General features: G+C 41.1%; 1 protein-coding gene across 1 annotated transcript; it reads left to right on the top strand.

The window, feature by feature from the left end:
• The first annotated feature begins 943 nt into the window (after positions 1-943).
• LOC102796093 (adenylate cyclase type 8) lies at positions 944-17737 on the top strand. Its single transcript, XM_087835772.1, has 23 exons — positions 944-1233; positions 1609-1797; positions 2062-2301; positions 3432-3660; positions 3738-3887; positions 4162-4292; positions 4930-5041; positions 5266-5393; positions 5466-5624; positions 5783-6017; positions 6113-6301; positions 6392-6492; positions 9956-10157; positions 10964-11065; positions 11160-11287; positions 11371-11452; positions 11571-11729; positions 12713-12859; positions 15344-15436; positions 15544-15658; positions 16254-16378; positions 16450-16548; positions 17015-17737. The coding sequence occupies exons 1-23, from the start codon at positions 989-991 to the stop codon at positions 17195-17197; spliced, it is 3543 nt and encodes a 1180-aa protein (XP_087691898.1). The 5' UTR covers positions 944-988; the 3' UTR covers positions 17198-17737.
• Positions 17738-19794: the final 2057 nt, after the last annotated feature.

Raw genomic sequence — 19794 nt, 5'->3', positions numbered from 1 at the left:
ATTTCATACTTTTACCATGAAGGGACATCTCAACCATTTGGTAGAGATCAATATTTTAAAAACTAAAGGGTCTATTGAAAAACTTGGTGTGGATCTCAAAGGGTCAAAAGGCTGATAAGTGTAAAAACTGAAAAGCTATGAAGTGGCTAGCTTGTCCAAACTGTATCCCTCCTTTTATCCCATGTTTGGGTTCAACTCCACCACACTGTAAAATTTAGTAAGTTGTCATTACAAAAAACAAAACAAAACTGGTTGTCTTTACAAACTGGTCTTAGAGGAAATGCAAATATGCATTTACATTACATTATAATTTGGAGGGTATTTGCACTCATATATCAAATAAACACCTTATTCAGTGATTGCAACTAAAACCTGAGTGGACTTCATCACTTGGACAAACTTCATATCATCACCATCAACACCAGCTTCTATGAAAAAATATGTTATTTACTAGAAATTAAAATTGTCCCATGCACCGCACAAGTACAGGAAATCTGATTTTATTAACATTTTGAGCACAAGCCTGAACAAAACTAGTCACAGTGACTTTTACACTGGAAATCATGTTACACGCCCACAAAAGCCAAATCTGCACACACCCAAACTGAATGAAGGATCACAATTACTTAGTAAAACACATTTACACAACTATACTCTTCAGTGCGCATTATTCAATGCAGTTAACAAACTTCAAAAATATATATACATAACGTTAAATGCACTGATGTAATTTAAGGTTGTTGTATTTACTGAGTAACACTCCTTAGGCAATTATTTTGTGTAAAATGGATTTTAATGACAAATCATCATTACCGGTGCCACTTTTTTTCTAAGTGCTTCTTCTGGTTTGTTTTTAGCCCTGTGTACGGGAGCCTGGAGGTTTTCTCAATGCTGAAAGACAGAACATTTTTGCTGCTGTTATCACTGATGTAAATCTGTTTGACACCAATCAGCTCACAGAAGAGCCAGGCCTTACAACTCTGTAACCATGGGTGAAGATTGCAGCGAGCTGTTAAATGGTGACTGTGAGGCGGCACGGCAGACTAGCAACATCACCTTTAGCACCGGGATAAGCCCCACCTCCAACGTGCGCAGGAAGCAGCTGCTGTGGCAGAACGCCGTCAGGAACATCATTGACCAGCACAACCTGTACACACTGAGGCTCGCTGGGGGTCTGGAGCGAGGCAAGCACCGTATCAAAGTCACCGATGCCTACATCGCGGACATCAACAGGTAGAAAGAAACTGATTTCTGAGTTAACTGAACCTTAACTATAATAAACGTTGGTATTAAGGTTAACTTCATCCTGACGAAATTGCAAATGATCTCAATTATAACCTTGAAATAACATTCCTGATTACTTTTTTCTTGATCGTTAATTAACTATAAACATATTAGTTAACTCCCAAAATGGGATTTTTTCTCATTAATGTACAAAATAATGTAATCATAAAGTTATTTAAAGTGTTACTTTACATTCCTTCCAGAATAATTTATGTGTTTATTAAAAATACATTTATTCATAGTAATTTTAAGATTGAATTGATTGAATAACCTTAATAAAAGTATTACACAATACAGTATTCTTCCGTCTGTGTTGTCTTGCAGGCAGATCCGCAATAAAGCGTCTCGTGGAGTATTTTGGCAGAAGCGCCGTTCGTCAGCAGCTCGCATTCACCCAACAGTCACCACAGCAACACAGAGCAAACACGACCCACTCAGTGATGCTGACTTCTTTGTGTCGTCTGGGTGGACGGTGCGAGGCGTCTTCATCCCCACACTGCAGCACAAATTCAAGTAAAGACATTCAAATGGACATGCTACCTAAAAACCATACAATTATTAGCTGTATAATAACAATTATGATACAGTCATAAAATTAATGATCTTTGTTTAAATATGCTTTGTAGCATAAACTTTGATAGTATTTAGAAATTTTTACATATTTAATCATAAATCTTTACTTGTCTGGTTTATTTATTTCGGTGTCTTATTGACTATATTGTTGCTTATTGTCAATGGTATAAAAATAAGTAATGCTGACGCTTATAACCTCTTCAGGTCTGCAGACTTGGAGCAGCTCTACCAGCAGTTCTCCTCGGCTCAGAGAAGAACCTCACTGGTCGTCACTGTTGTCGTTGACATCCTGACCCGCCTTCTTGTCTCATTGCTAACATGGCCGCTGGGCTGGTGGGGTATGGCCTGTGATTGGCTTACCGGCCTGTCTGTAGTCTTGTGGATAGGAATCTGCCTGGTGGTTCTGACCAGAAAGGAAGTCTTGTCATCACCTCAGTGGCTTAGGTACACTGGGATGTAGTCAGCAGTTCTTTTGTTTGCTTGTTTGTTTTTTAACTAATCTCAATCTCCAAAGGATTCACATCATTAAAAAACAAAGATTCTATTCTGCTCTTTAAAGCTTTGCTTTTTGTACAAGCAAACAGTGGTGTACCACAGGGCTCCTTATCTCTGCGCCAACTTAGCAACATCCCACATGAACTAAGTTACTATGTCTTTTAATGTAATCTGTCACTAATATTATAGTACCTTGATGTGCAAAACAATATGGATTTATTTGTTTATTTATTTGGCTATTATTAGGAAAGAAGCACTGCACTGCAGAGGGTATGTTTAGTTTAAGATAAATATCAAGTTACATGCAGATGACGTTTCATCCTACCAGCAGAATCTAAACAGTAGCTCAAATGTTAAACCACAGATAAGTCAATGTGACTTCTTGACTGCATTTACCAACACAGAAGTGATTTTCTAAGAAAAATTCTGTCAATAGAAAATTGTACTTAGTAGTCAGTATAGTCTTTTAATAATATAAGTTTGCATTTGATGGAATACTGCATGATGGCCTCTTTATGACTCAGACTGATGTTTTATTTCACTGTGACCCGTTATCATGCAAGGAAGGAGCAGATCCTGCTAGTGATAGATAAAAGCTGAACAAGCAGTTTCACTCCGTACCAGGAAGAGGAATTTCTCCTGGCACACACACACACACACACACACACACACACACACACACACACACACACACACACACACACACACACACACACACACACACATTCCAATGTAATAAACGAACGCACCTACTGTTGTATATAAATAAAGACCAGGGCAGTGACAGGGTGCGAGTCCCTGAGCCCTCACTCTCGTGCAAGTGCTCTGTGACTGCCCTTGTGCAAGTAAAACTGTGTGTCTCCACTCTCTGACTCTCAGCTGAAGAAGTGTCTTTAGAATATATCTCCTGACAAATTCCCAACATTGAAAGATTGAAAAGGAAAGAAGAGCTACAACTTCAGAAGCCGAAGGAACCTCTAAAATTCTTCAGTTTTCCAGAGTCAAAAGTACTTATTCTGAAAATGTTTCACTTAAAAATTTGAAGACAGTGACCTGTTCTTCCTTTAAATCTACCTCAGGTATCTGTCAGTGGTCAGCTGGCTGTCTCAGACCTTCCAAGTGCTGATTGGTGTTTTCAGTTGGGCGGAGAGCGATCACTCTTGGTATGTCTTCTTCACGCTTTTCTCCACTTACACCCTCCTGCCCCTCCCCCTCCTCTGGTCCATCATTGCGGGGGGAACCACCTCCACTCTGCACCTCCTGGTGGATTTCTGCTGTCACTATAATGACCACAGCTTCATCAGAAAGGTAACAAAATTGCTACATTTTATTGGTTGCTTTCTGTCATTGTGCAGGCGTTAAACTGTTTGGTTGTACACGTGCAGGTGTTGTCCAAGGCTCTGCTGTATCTGGCTATGAACACTGCGGGTCTGTTCATTCACTACCTGTCTGATTGGACTCAGAGACAGTCTTTCCTGGAGACCAGGCGCTGTATCGAAGGACGAGTCAGACTAGAGAGGGAGAACAACAGACAAGTGAGGATGATATTTAAGGGTTCCCTAATTTTTTGTGTCCCTATTGAAGTGGAAGAAGTACTAGGATCATTTGTAAATGTGGTCAACCTATTCATCTATTTATTAATGATCTCAGTTATCAGCATAAAGTCAAATCATCATTTTTCTGACCAACGTAACAAGATGTTTAACTAAGAAACAGCTAGGTAGCAAGTCACGTGAAACAAAGTATTTGGGATATGTCTGGACCTCATATATCCTAAAGCTAATGATACGTGCGTCTTTGTGCTGTCAGGAACGCCTGGTGATGTCAATCCTACCTCGATTTCTGGTTCTGGAGATGATTGGTGACATGGCCGTCATGGAAGATTATCTGCTGCCTCAGCAGTTGCACAAGATCTACATTCACCATTACAAGGATGTCAGGTAATACAACCCACTTATTTATGATGAAGAGCCAGCTGGACACACATGCTATAAATGTAGTTTTAAAAGAATGAAGAACTTTGAGGCGCTTCGACAGACTAACAACTCTACTATAGTTATTGTATCGACTGAAATGACTAGTTCTGGCAGTCAAATGAGCAGTTAACCTTTAACCACAGCGTTTTGTATCAAAAACCTCTAACTTTAGGCTCTAGTTTAGCTTACTAATTGTGGAGCCAACCACATACCACACAGCTATAACACAGTCCAACTCATGGACCTTTGCTGAGTTTCTTCCTCCAAACAAAAATGCCCCCAAAATTAATTAACGCTTGAACAGCCAGCAGGTGTGATTTTAACCCTGTTCTGCAACAACACCAGTAATAATGCAAAGGCATAATTTCTTAAAGAAGTTTTTAGTTTTCATCTATTGCAAAATAAGACTGAACAATCATTGTTAGTGGTTTTATAAATTATTTCGATGATTTCATTACAGATTGTAAAGTTAAAAATGTAGAGGGTGAATAAAGAATATGTAAAGGTCATTTAGCCAAAAATGTATTGCAGTAGTGGTTTTACATTGGTTTCAGTGGGATTAAAATGATATTCTCATGATGAGAATTTTGCCTCTCCACAGCATCCTGTTTGCAGACATCATCGGCTTCACATCGCTGTCATTGATTCTTTCGGCTCAGGATCTCGTTAAAACTCTCAATGAACTCTTTGGTCGCTTCGACAGGCTGGCTGAGGTCAGATCACCTTGTCAACTGCATCAGCTCCTGTTTTACGTGTTTGTACTAGTTAAAGGATTGGTGTATTTGTTATTCTACTAGGGGTTCTTTTGTTAAGTTTTGTATAAAGTTTTTTCATTTGAATTTAGTCTTTATTTGGCTTTTGCCATTTATTTATTTATTTAGTGTTTTTTAGATGTACAAGGCCACAGTTTTTCTTTTTCCCCTGTGTTTGAGTACAGGAGCACCAGTGTTTGCGCATTAAGATTCTGGGTGACTGTTATTACTGCGTATCAGGAGTCCCAGAGCCTCAGAGAGGACATGCCCGGTGCTGTGTGGAGATGGGCCTCAGTATGATCAACACTATACGGTACCAATCATCTGTGGCTAACACATCCCTACAGCTGTTTCCACAAAACTTCATAGGTGTATTTCATTTTAGTTACGTTCGTCGGGAGCTCCAGCAGGAGGTGGACATGCGAATAGGCGTCCACTCTGGCTCCGTCCTTTGTGGTGTTTTGGGTCTTCAGAAGTGGCAGTTTGACATCTGGAGCTGGGACGTGGACGTCGCCAACAGTTTGGAGGCTGCAGGAGTGCCTGGGTAAGACAAATTAATACATAATAAATCCTTATTACTTAATTGCCAAACTGCAGTTTGCTATAGGTGTCATCCCATAAAGTTAATCTTAATGATTAAAATACAGAAGATTTTTGTGATGTGTTCATGTAACACCGTTGTACTTTTTCATCTCCTTTCAGTCAGGTTCACATCTCCCAGGCCACTCTGGATTGTCTGGGTGGGATCTATGAGACGGAGGCGGGACATGGCCAGGAGCGTAGCGAGTTTCTACGGAAACACAACATCGACACGTACCTGGTCCGTCCGGCATCGAAGGAAGATGTGGAGCCGCCTAAAGCAAGGCGCCCCAGTTATGACGAGATAACAACGTGGAGTGCTGAGCTGCCATTTGGAGACATCCTGGGAAAGAATTTTGTGAGTGCAGGAGACAGATTCAAAGTCCATTAGTACTTTTCTGATTGAATTTCAATAACCTTTGACCTTTTGTTGTATTCTTTGTTGGTTCACAGATCCTTGCTACTTTTACCAATGGTTCACTGACCCAGCTGCCCAATCATATCGCAGCTCAGCGCTCAGGAACACGGGAGGTGAACAAGAGGATTCGCCAGGCCATGGAGGTGCGCAGCAGTGAGCGAATGAGGAAGGAGCACATCACCACCTTTACTCAGGTGTTTAAGGACTCCCATGTGGAGGGAAAGGTAACACGAGAACTTTTTTTCTTAGTAGTTTTTTTGGGGGGTGAAACTGGCACCTTGAAAACAGTCGTTAATAAAATGTTTGTCTCTCAGTATTCTCAGATGAGAGACGAACTCTTCAAATCTAACATGGTTTGCTCCTTCATTCTGCTGCTGCTTTTAATGACAGTCCAGGTGCTAATCCCAGCCCCAAGGTATCGATTTTCCTTTTGTTAAATTATGTAAATAATTGTAAATGATGTTTGTCCAATTATCCAACAATTGGAAAAACATAAGCTTAGCATGTTGTAAAAAACAAAACAAAACAAAACCATAGAATTTGTATTTATTCTTCAGATAAAACTGAAGACACTGCTATTGGTCCTGATCATATTTCAAGTAGTGTTACTTTCTACTGTAACACGTTCAAAGTCGCTGAAATCACCTTTTTCCATTCTGACCTTTATCTTGACCGTGTCTACATGCCAAATACATTAAATTGCTGCCATGAGATTAGATATTTGTATTAAAGAGCAGCTGTAATTAAATATGTATTGAATATATAAGACTTTGTGATCTTTTCAGCACCAAAATGTAACAGTACAAAAACAAGCTTCTGCAAATGCTTTTTTGTTTTTTATCCATCCATCCATCCATCTTCATCCGCTTTATCCGGGGCCGGGTCGCGGGGGCAGCAGCCTAAGCAAAGAGGCCCAGACCTCCCTCTCCCCAGCCACCTCCTCCAGCTCGTCCGGGGGAACACCAAGGCGTTCCCAGGCCAGCCGAGAGATATAATCTCTCCAGCGTGTCCTGGGTCTGCCCCGGGGCCTCCTCCCGGTGGGACATGCCTGGAACACCTCACCCAGGAGGCGCCCAGGGGGCATCCTTGTCAGATGCCCAAACCACCTCAGCTGGCTCCTTTCGATGTGGAGCAGCAGCGGCTCTACTCTGAGCCCCTCCCGGATGGCCGAACTTCTCACCCTATCTCTAAGGGAGAGGCCAGCCACCCTTCGGAGGAAGCTCATTTCCGCCGCTTGTATCCGCGATCTCGTCCTTTCGGTCACTACCCACAGCTCGTGGCCATAGGTGAGGGTAGGGACGTAGATCGACCGGTAAATTGAGAGCTTCGCTTTTACACTCAGCTCCCTCTTCACCACGACGGACCGGTGCAGCGTCCGCATTACTGCAGCTGCAGCCCCAATCCGTCTGTCGATCTCCGGCTCCCTTCTCCCATCACTCGCAAACAAGACCCCGAGATACTTGAACTCCTCCACTTGGGGCAGGAACTCATCCCCGACCCGGAGTGGGCACTCCACCCTTTTCCGGCTGAGAACCATGGCCTCAGATTTGGAGGTGCTGATCCTCATTCCCGCTGCTTCACACTCGGCTGCGAACCGCTCCAGTGCGATCTGGAGGCCCTCACCCGATGAAGCCAACAGAACCACATCATCCGCAAAGATCAGAGATGAGATTCTGAGGCCACCAAAGCGAAAGCCCTCCACCACTTGGCTGCGCCTAGAAATCCTGTCCATAAAAATTATGAACAGAACCGGTGACAAAGGGCAGCCCTGGCGGAGCCCATCACCCACCGGGAACGAGTCCGACTTATTGCCGGCAATGCGAACCAAGCTCTTGCAACGGTTGTATAGGGATCGAATGGCCCGTAGCAATGGGCCAGACACCCCATACTCCCGCAACACCTCCCACAGGACACCCCAAGGGACATGGTCGAATGCCTTCTCCAAGTCCACAAAACACATGTAGACTGGTTGGGCAAACTCCCATGCACCCTCAAGCATCCTTGAGAGGATGAAGAGCTGGTCCAGTGTTCCGCGACCAGGACGAAAAGCGCATTGTTCCTCCTGCATCCGAGGTTCGACTAGCGGACGAACTCTCCTTTCCAGCACCCTGGCATAGACTTTCCCGGGGAGGCTGAGGAGTGTGATCCCCCTGTAGTTGGAACACACCCTCCGGTCCCCCTTCTTAAAGATGGGGACCACCACCCCGGTCTGCCAATCCACGGGTACTGCCCCTGATCTCCACGCAACATTGCAGAGGCGTGTCAACCAGGACAGCCCTACAACGTCCAGAGCCTTCAGGAACTCGGGGCGGACCTCATCAACACCAGGGGCTCTGCCACCAAGGAGTTGTTTAACTGCCTCAGTGACCTCGCCCCCGGAAATTGGCGGGTCATTCCCCTCATCCCCAGACTCTGCTTCCTCCTCGGAAGACGTGTCAGTGGGATTAAGGAGGTCCTCGAAGTATTCCTTCCACCGCCTGACAATTTTCTCAGTCGACGTCAGCAGCGCTCCACCAGCACTATACACAGTGCAGGTAGAGCACCGCTTTCCCCTCCTGAGACGCCTGACGGTTTGCCAGAACCTCTTCGAGGCAGTCCGAAAGTCTTTTTCCATGGCCTCTCCGAACTCCTCCCACACCCGAGTTTTTGCTTCAGCCACTGCCCGAGCCGCATTCCGCTTGGCCTGTCGATACCTGTCGGCTGCCTCCGGAGTTCCACAGGCTAACCAAGCCCGATAGGACTCCTTCTTCAGCCTGGTGGCTCCCTTCACCTCTGGTGTCCACCATTTGGTTTGGGGATTACCACCACGGCAGGCACCAACCACCTTGCGGCCGCAGCTCAATGCAGCAGTTTCGGCAATGGAGGCGCTGAACATGGTCCATTCGAACTCAATGTCCCCCGCCTCCCTCGGAATGCTGTTGAAGCTCTGCCGGAGGTGTGCGTTGAAGATCTCGCGGACTGGGGCCTCTGCTAGTCGTTCCCAGCACACCCTCACTGCGCGTTTAGGTGCACCAGGTCTGTCCAGCGTCCTCCCCCGCCACCTGATCCAACTCACCACCAGGTGGTGATCAGTTGACAGCTCAGCCCCTCTCTTTACCCGAGTGTCCAGAACATATGGTCGCAGGTCCGGTGATACGATTACAAAATCGATCATCGACCTACGGCCTAGAGAGTCCTGGTGCCACGTGCACTTATGGACACTCTTATGTTCGAACAAGGTGTTCGTTATGGCCAAACTGTGATTAGCACAGAAGTCCAATAACAAAGCACCGCTCGGGTTCAGATCAGGGAGGCCGTTCCTCCCAATCACGCCCCTCCAGGTCTCGCTGTCGTTACCCACGTGAGCATTGAAGTCTCCCAGCAGGACAACAGAGTCTCCAGGTGGGGCACCTTCCAGCACCCCTCCCAGGGACTCTAAGAAGGCTGGGTACTCCGAACTGCCACTCGGCGCATAAGCGCAGATGACAGTCAGGACCCGTTCCCCGACCCTAAGGCGCAGGGAACAAACCCTCTCGTCCACCGGGAAAAACCCCAACGTACTGGCAGCAAGCCGAGGGGATATTAGAATACCCACCCCAGCCCGCCGCCTCTCTTTTTGTTTTTTATATTAATAGATATTATTTTAACAGCCCTCACATATAAAAGAGAAAATCATCTGCATAGGACCAGGTAGCAGTTGTTTCTCTGCACTTTTTGGCTCGATATAATAATTTATCTGGTCATGCTTAGAGATAAATGAAGCTAAAGATGAAACAAATTTGTTTTCCCCTTAAAAATATTATAAATGTTATACAAGGAGAGGAAACATCTTGTTCATGCTGACCGGAACCTCTATAACAGCTGACATGTGTGTGTTTAGTAACTTTTTGTTCCCACAGATTGTGTCCAATGGTCGTTCAGTTTGTGGTCAGTGGCGGCATTTACTTCCTGCTCCTGCTGCTGACTCTGGGGGAGGAATTTAAGCATTGTCCTGCTCCCCTCCAGTCAATCTGCTGTTGGGTTCATGAAAACAAGAGTGCTCGCATGCTGCTCACACTCACTGCCATCACTGTCAACTTTGGAATCGCCTCTGCAGACATTGTAAGTCTGATATTGTTTTTATCAAATCAACAACTAAGATATGTTATAGGTCATAAATACCGAATGATCAGAAGAAAAGATTTGAAAACCAAACAAGCTAACATATTAAAATCGATTAATAAGATAAGATTAATCAAAGCATCACTTCTGTAACAGCTGCTGATGTGAATGCTGGAAGGAAATGCAAAGAATGAAGCAATTTGGGGGAAAATGAATTCTCCAAAATATTGTTTTACATTTTAAGCAGCAATGTTGACACAACACAGTGTGAGGATAACTATTTGATGATGAGTCTCCATCAGTATAAAAGAGTATCGAGAGTATTGATTGTAATCACCATAAATTTCTAAAGTTTTGCAAAAATCTGTTCTCTGTAAACGAAATGTGAAATTACCATCACTTTGACAGTATTGTCGTTTCAACAACTAAAAATGTGCATTTACACATTCTTTAGTTGCACTGGAACAGTGTTAACAGCAACATAAGATAAAATTAAAAATTTTCTTACAACAATGGGAATGTTTGTTTGAAGCATTTCAAGAAGTCCCTCCATTTTTTGCATTGCTTGTTTTTTAGTTTAGTTTCTTGCTATTTTGTGCCAAAAAGTAATGATTCACCTGCAAAAACGTGCACATCTTATTGTCTATTACGATTTCCCATATACTGACAACCAACCTTCTATGTTAAACATTTTTAAAAACCTCAGTGGGAATAATAGCTTCTTCCAGCAACTTACTGAAAGGCTTTAGTACAAAGAATTTAGTACAAAATAACTTGTTAGAAAGCTTCTTGCTTGCTTCCACTAGCTGTGGTGTGATTCATCAGAAACTGACATCAGCAACACGGACTCCCTGCTGGCTCCGCCTCCCTTGGCTTGGACCGATATCAACATTTGCACATATCCAGAGGTGAACACTCAAACATCACATGAGCTCAGAATCATGATGACATTAATTAGTCAGTAACCATTTTTAAAATTATCACTGGCCTTTCTGTGTACAGTACATGGTTCTAAGTGGCGTGGTTGCTATGGTTACCTGTGCCGTGTTCCTCAGACTGAGCTGCGCGTTGCAGCTGGCCGTTCTACTGCTGTTTGCTGCCCTCTACACCTACATAATCAAGAATTACAGGTACAAGTTCCATTCAGGTCATGTTCCTGTGTTTTTGCTTAAAGGTGTGGAAAATAAAATGTGGTCTCCTCTGTTGTTGTCAGGTCTCATCACTTGTGCAGGAATGGAGTCTGTGTTGTTCTTATGCTGATGTTTGTGGTGGTTGTCCTCTTCAACAGCAGACAGGTGGATTCTGTTAAACACGCTACCAGCTTTTATTGCTATCAAGCAAACAATGATAACCCTGATATGAATTCAGTATGCTAATATCCACCACTTCCCTCTTCCATTTCTTCACTGGTAGCTGGAGGCGACAGCACGGCTGGACTTCCTCTGGGGCCTTCAGGCAAAGAAGGAGGTGGAGGACATGAAGGAGCAGCGGGAGCACAATGAGTGTCTGCTGCTCAATATCCTGCCCGCACATGTTGCCCAGCACTTCTTGGAGAGAGACCGCAATGATGAGGTACCTGATGCCTTTCACATAGCAGCCAACTTGATTTCCTATTGAGTTTTGGAGCTTCGGCATTAGCATTCTGGTCACTGTCATTTAGTTTTAGTCTTCTAGTCTTCTAGTCAGAAGTGACCATATCTTTATGAGAGAGGATAACTAAGTTATCAGTTACTCAAAGCTAACTTCATTATCATGCTCTGGCCATGGGAGCATCACATGACTAATGGGACCATTACACAGACACAGATAACTGTTAATCGGTGTGTAAATAAAATCCTAGACTTCCTTCAGCAAAACAGGAGCACAGACTTCTTGAGTGATTTATGAGTGCAAGTAACCATGCAGCAGACATATTATTGGTCAGATAATTGTATTAAAGTGTTCCGAAAAAAGGTCCAAAAAGAAGGGAAAATATCACTGTATACTCATGATGTGATTCTGTATATTACCAAATTACACAAATCAGTTCAAACACTGTCCTGAGGTCAGAGTTTAGATTTTCCAATTAGCTCAGATGTATAACCTCCTATGTCATCATCCACCTGTCATCCACTCCTCCAGACTTTCAGCCTTGATAAAATTTAAGCAGGTGATTTCCAAAAAAATTTAAATTAAAAACAAACAACAGTCGTACAGTTATATTTATTATAAATATATAAAAAAATATATAAAAATCACTGTATAGAACAGCTGAGACCTTGTAAGAATTGGAAGTGGTTTAGATAATATTTTGTGGCCATTTGCACATTTTTTGAGTCTTTTGTGGCTTTTTCAAGTTTTTGTATAATTGTTTCTCATCTTTAAATGCAAGGTGTGACATCATTATATGCCCTCAGACCTCATGACCAGTAGGCCTGATCAATAATCGATATTTACTTATTCTATTAGTGTGAGTCATATTAACAGAGCATTAAAGTGTGTGTGTGTGTGTGTGTGTGTGTGTGTGTGTGTGTGTGTGTGTGTGTGTGTGTGTGTGTGTGTGTGTGTGTTATCAGGAGTTGTACTCACAGTCATATGAGCGAGTGGGCGTGCTGTTTGCCTCTCTGCCCGGTTTCTCTGACTTCTACGAGGAAAAGGAGGTCCTTCATCAGCATGTTGAGTGTCTCCGCCTCCTTAACCACGTCATCAGCGACTTTGATGAGGTCATAAATCACACACACACACACAAACGAGATATGTTTTGTAAACTTTATTAAATGTAGTATTTTTTACTACAGCACTGGTTAAATAGTCATGTTTGCAGCTTTAGCAAACATGACTATTAGGTATGAGGTAACTGTGTCAGATCATATACCTTTTGGTTTTACTGTGAATGTGGAACAAATGCCAGCAACAACTGGGAATAATATTACTAATATTGCTACCAGTGTAAAATTAGACTGGTCAGCATGTAGTGAAGATGATTTCTTAGCTTATCATAGTAATACCGATATACATCTGAACAACATTTCTTTGCCCAAAGAAGCTCTTTTGTGCAAGGATGTCAACTGTAAGAATGCTGTGCATAAACATTTACTCTGCTCCATGTATGATGATATAGTGACTGCTCTGTATGAAAGTGGCACACTGCTTGATAAACAATATAAGCATAAGAAACCTAACATCAGACCTGGCTGGAAAGAACATGTATCCATGTATCATGATGAAGCTCGCATAGCTTATAAATGTTGGGCCATGGCTGGAAGACCTAAACAAGGCCCAGAATTTGAACAGAAAAAATGTGCGAATGCCAGATATAAGTATGCTGTTCGCTTTATAACTAAAAATGAGCAAATGCTGAGAGCAGATTCTTTGGCCAGGAAAATGCTGTGTAATAATATGGCAGATTTTTGGAAAGAGGTGAAAGCTCTTAATAACTGTAAACCATCTCTACCATCAACTGTTGAAGGTGTTTCTGGGGCAGATAACATTGCAGCGTTATGGAGACAGCATTACAGTGCGTTGTTTAACTGTATAAAAAGTGATCCATATGAGGACAATCTTGACATGAGTAATGACACAATAAGTGTAGGGACACATGAAGTATATGAAGCCATTCATAGGTTGTCTGATAATAAAGCTTCTGGTTTGGATCACATCACTGCAGAACATTTAAAACATGCTAGTTTAAGGCTAGCTCCTCTTTTAGCACTCTGTTTCACTGGGTTTATGATTCATGGCATATTACCAGACTCAATGCTGTGTATTTTACTGGTACCAGTTATGAAGGACAAAGCTGCAAAAGTGAGCTGTTTGGATAATTACAGGCTAATTGCACTAGCCAGTATTTTATCGAAGGTGTTAGAAAGAATCTTGTTTGACAGAGTTAGTGTGTTCATCTCTTCTCTGGATAATCAGTTTGCCTTCAAACCAAAGCACGGCACTGACATGTGCATATATGCTCTCAAGGAAATAGTCAGTTTGTATAGGGCTAAAAATTCATCTGTCCTCATGTGTTTCATTGATGCCTCTAAGGCTTTTGATCGAGTGAACCACAGAAAACTTTTTGATAAATTGAAGACACGGGGGGTTCCTCAATACATCGTGAGGATTCTCTCTTACTGGTACGCTCATCAGAACATGCAGGTTAAATGGGGAAGCAGTATTTCTGCCCCCTTTGGTGTCAGCAATCGTGTCAGACAGGGTGGGATTTTGTCTCCAATTTTATTTAATTTATATGTTGATGATTTGTCCATACAGCTGAGAGCCTGTAACACTGGGTGTATATTAGATAAAACATTGATAAATCATCTTATGTATGCAGATGACCTGGTTGTTTTTAGTCCAAGCAGTGCTGGGTTACAGGATCTTCTTAATGTCTGTACTGAATATGGTGTGCAATATGACATTGAGTACAATGCTGCTAAAAGTGCTGTTTTGATATGTAGAACCAAGCAGGATAAACAGCTAAATTTCCCTTTGTTTAAACTGGCCCAAAAAACTCTTGAAGTTCATAAAAAGGTGAAATACCTCGGTCACTTTATTACTGAGCAAATGAATGATGATGATGACATGTACAGACAACGATGCAAGCTCTATGTGCAGGCAAATACGATTGCACGCAAATTCAGCTTTTGTTCACTTCCAGTTAAAGTGGCTTTGTTTAAAGCGTATTGCACACCGCTATATACTGCCCCCTTGTGGTCATCCTACAAACAATGTAGCATGCTGAAGCTGCATGTTGCATATAATGATGCAATGAGAATCCTTTGCAGGATACCTAGAAGTGGTAGTGCCAGCCAGATGTTTGTAGCTGTGGGTGTTTGGACTTTTAAAGCACTTTTAAGAAAGTTAATGTTCAATTTTAGAGAACGACTGGATGGTTCGAGAAACAGTATAATTTTAGCACTTACAGATCCGACAGTGAGTGGTTCCCGTTACTCATCCAGTCTGAGAAAGCACTGGTTAAAGTGTTTGTGTATTTATTGATTTATTTTAAGTAATTGTGTTTTATGTATATTATGGTTTTATATTTTTACAAATGCTTTATATACTTATTTATATACTTATATATATTTAATGGTTTATACCTTCTGTTGGGGGGGGGGGGGGTGTTGTGTTTCTGTCTTGTTTTTATGGACATGAAGTCTGCCAATAAAGATTGATTGATTGATTGATTGATTACCTTTGTGTTTGTGTGTTGGTAGCTCCTGGATGAATGCTACTTTCAGCAGGTGGAGAAGATCAAAACCACTGGCAGCTGCTACATGGCAGCTTCAGGCCTCTCACCTGACAGGCGGGTGAGTCCTGCTGTTACATCACAACACTTAAATGCTCCCTCTGAGCCTCTTGTCAAAGGCTCTGATGTCCATACACACTTCATTCAGACGTGCATGTGTGTGTTCAGGATTGTGAGGATGGCTGGAATCACCTCAGTGAATTGGTCCTGTTCGCACTTGCTATGCAGGAAACTCTCAAACACATCAACACACAGACAGGAAACAACTTCCAGCTCCGTGTTGGTAAGTAACACACACACACACACACACACACACAAACATAAATACCACTTTAGTACTCAAAGAAAAAAATAAAAATCTCTACATTTTCATGAGTTAGAAAGAGTTTAGAGGGAGAATTTGACAGTTTTAAACAAACAGTTAAATCAGTAGTTTAGGTGTAAAAGTGAAAGATTTTCACCAAGAATGGAAATCATAAAAACATCAGAAATTTAAAAATGAAAAATTTCACAAATGTATTTACTTCTTTTTATTTTATCTATGAAAAATCATTCTTTAAAATTCTTTGAAATAGATTCTTTAAAAACCATTCTTCTTTATATATTTTTAAATGAATCATTGGTAAACAGTAAATACAAATATTTGAATATAATGTTTATGAATAGTGAACTTTTTAAAAGAATTACAAAATTACAAACATGTCTAGAAAATAATTTTTAAACAAAGTTTAATGTAATATTATTATTTTTATTATTATTATTACATTTTTAAAAGCTTTTAAAAAATTAAAAAAAAAATGAAGTGTATCTTTTTCCCTTATTATTATTATGTATTATTTAAACACTCCATGACCTTTGACCTCTAACATCACTTCGAGGTGTGGCTCACGGTCCGGTGATAGCAGGTGTGATTGGAGCCACCAAACCTCAGTACGACATCTGGGGGATGACGGTGAACATGGCGAGCAGGATGGAGAGCACCGGTGTGAGCGGGCGGATACAGGTGAGCTCACCTGTTTGCAGAAACATGAGGTCATCACTTCAGCAGGTTTTTAAATGTCGTCCTTTGTGTAGGTCTCAGAACACACCAGCTCTATTCTGGTTGAACGAGGCTTTCTGAGGCAGCTCAGAGGGGACGTTTATCTCAAAGGGATTAGTGAACGCCACGGAAAGGTGAGCCATCATCATCATGTGACCACACACATGACCTAAAGAGCTAAACTATGAGATTTAGGTGCAGGTATGAACAAATGAGTTTGAAAATAGTTGCATTTAACATAAAATTAACATAACGTAACATAACATAAAAAAACTGCATTTTAACTTGGAGGGTTTACATTTAAACAAAAAAAGTATATATCAAGAGTATGACAAAAAATTAGGAATTTTTATCATATACAAATCAAAAGAAGTCAAAATGATGAGAAAGTGCATGACACAATTGTGCAGGAAAAGTGTGTCATACATTTTTGTAAAATTTGCCTAACACAAAGAGATCATTTTTATACATTTTTACCCCAAAATATAAACAGAACTTTTCATGAACATGAGAAAAATATTTCAGATAAGAAAAATATCGTGTTTAATGTATTAGTTACATAAACTGTACACACCACTGATCAAAGTGTTTTCTCTTCAGGTTCGAACATACTTCGTGAGCAGTGGGGAGGAGCGATCCAGCTTCATAGAGCGTGGTGGGGGGCGGGGCTTCAGCCTCAATAGGAATACACTGGGAGCTGTGGTCTACAGTTTGGTTCAAGCCCAGAAAAGGGAGAAGATGAGGGAGGAGAACGGAGGCTTCCACCTGGTGGAGGCGTCGTGAGGAGAAGAAAAAGGTTTGGTTTTGAGGGTAAAAGGTAAAATTGTCAACATTTGTGAAAGCTGAAATGTTGAAGGGGGTAAGGAGTTTGAACATTCATCTGCATCATCTTAAAGTAAAGGAAAGATCAGTAATGATGGTGATGGATTGTCGTACTTTTGCTCTGTGTTTTGGAACAAACAGCTCCTGTGGTGCTTTGCGGAGCAAAGCTAACAACATGGAATCATGGATGTGCAGATTAAACATCACTAATCACTGAGACACTGAAGGAAAGTTAAAAGTAGACAGATTCTCAGGGGACCTCTCATGTGTCGGTTTCTCTGGTTTCTAAGTGGATTCCTGAAGGTTTATTCTGGATATTCAAGCAGCCTTCCTTTATAAGACTCGTCATTCTGCCAAGACTTTGATGCAGAAAAACATTCATGTTTTATTTTATGTGTTTGTATAGGTCTGATTTCCTCATATGAAACTATGGGTTCTAAGTCAATACAAGATTATAGTTACATTTTTAAAACAACATGTAACTTTTTACAAAACATATTTGTAAAATGATTTGATCAAAGTGTGAAGAATTTTCTTGTTATTCTTTTTAAATAATCAAATATTAAGCATTTATTTACTGTGTTCTTATTCTTGCTGTTAAAGGTTTCAAACTCTTCTAGCAATTTTTTAAAATTGTCATAACTTCATCTGACCACCAGATGGAGCCGAGTGCAGGACCAAAAACATTTCGGGATCAAAGCACTTTACATTTGGATAATTTAGATTTGTGGATATATAAGAGACACATTAAGTTGTGACAGGACTTTGTTTGTCCACAGAGGACAAAGTGTGTCTGTAAGAAGTGTTGATTTAAAAAAATAAATAAATGAAAAGGAAAAATAAACGTGGGTTTGTCCATTGCAGTGTTTTTTTATGGTTAAATGTTTGAGCACTCTCATATTGTGGCTAATTTACATTAAAGATCTGCCTAATATTTGACAGCTGTTAATGACACTATTTTGTTATTCTAATAAAATAAACAGGAAAAGAGAAAATGCTAATTTCACATGTGTTTACCTTTAAACTTGAGTAGATTTTTCATTTCTAAAAACACTGAAACTTTTCTTTTAGTAAATCCAGCTCCAATCTTAGGTGTAACTACTAACAGGGTGGTTGTTGTTCTTTTCATAACTAGTTTATGATGATGATGATGATGTAAGTCTAATCTTATGTGAAGCCTGTGTTAAATGTACCTCAGGGCTCAATCTTATGACTCTTGTGATTGCTGAAAGTAAAAGTCACAGGAAAAGGAAAGTAGATGCTGCGTTAATTCAAAGGTTAATATACCAGAACATTATATAAGTAATCTGGACCTTACCTGGGCAACTACGACTCAGGTGAATAACAACAAATGACATATTACAGTATGCCATGTTTGTCCTGCAGTATATCCAACAGGTCCAAGTTTTGGACACAGAGTTACACCTGACTCTAGAATTCACTGGTACAGATTTCATGTTCAAATTCACGGTTGACTCAGCAACTGCCCGAGTCCTGTTGCAAAACCACAAGACCAATTGCTCATGGTTAGTATGAAGTGTTTGTGCTGAAACGCTGTGTTTGGTTTTGTGCATTACGACCAGACATCTCCGCTTTGTTCCAGAAGTCTTGTGGGTTGTTCAGATGCTACTTTGCAAACCTAAACTGTGTTTAAGTTTTGGAAGGCAGCCCTTCCAAACCACCAGCTTTCCGTGTGTTTCACACACTACTTGTGCATTCTGGCTTAATTTTTGTTTAAAAAATAATAAAATGGTTCAGTATGTCATGTTTTGTAGTTCTGCTGAGGTTTTCTTTACCTAATTGAAAGACCTACTAAGTACATGTTCAAGTTCATGGTTGATTCATATGATGTTGTGAAAAACCTTATAATATAAAGAGAATTTAATTTATTTTTGCCATAAGCGGACTGAGATGGAAAATGTGTTTTAGGAAACTTTCGGGTCGTACAAACACTAAATGCTTTCTGTTAGCAAATCAAACTAGAATGGCACAAATGGCATAAGAACTCATTCACTACTACAAACGACTTTCACCGTTAATATTTGTTGGCTAACCTCATGTGAAGACTGTAGCCAGCGCCATTAAATATGATGTACCTCAGGGCTCAGTCATAGGCCCACTGTGACTGTGAATTTAAAAGTCAGTTGTTTATAGGCAAAACAGTTCTATTTGTCTCTTGTATAAACCTTAAAATCCTCCACAACAAACTCATCCATGTACATGTGTAACAGAGAAGCAGAATAATTGTGTGGAGTCTGGTTGATCTCCTGACTATAAGCGGGGGCCTTTGAGGCTACAGAGGGCAAATCAAATGGATTCACAGCTGGAATCCAGATCACATGAGTCTGTGAGTGATCTGATGCTATTGTATGTGTGAGGAGAAAGCAGTGTATTCATTGTGCTGTGTTACAAAACTGCATGTTGGCTGACAGGTCTTGTGACATGGATAAATATTTCCGCTCTACAGTCTAATATAAACCATATAATAATAATAATAATAATAATAATAATAATAATGATTTAAAGTTTAAAATCACTGAATTAATTGTTTTACACTT

This window comes from Neolamprologus brichardi, chromosome 23 (genome assembly GCF_056152115.1).
Source record: "Neolamprologus brichardi isolate AB-2024 chromosome 23, ASM5615211v1, whole genome shotgun sequence".
Lineage (NCBI taxonomy): Eukaryota > Metazoa > Chordata > Actinopteri > Cichliformes > Cichlidae > Neolamprologus > Neolamprologus brichardi.
Note: the sequence above shows the minus strand (reverse complement) of the source record. Positions and strands in the feature narration are given on the sequence as shown.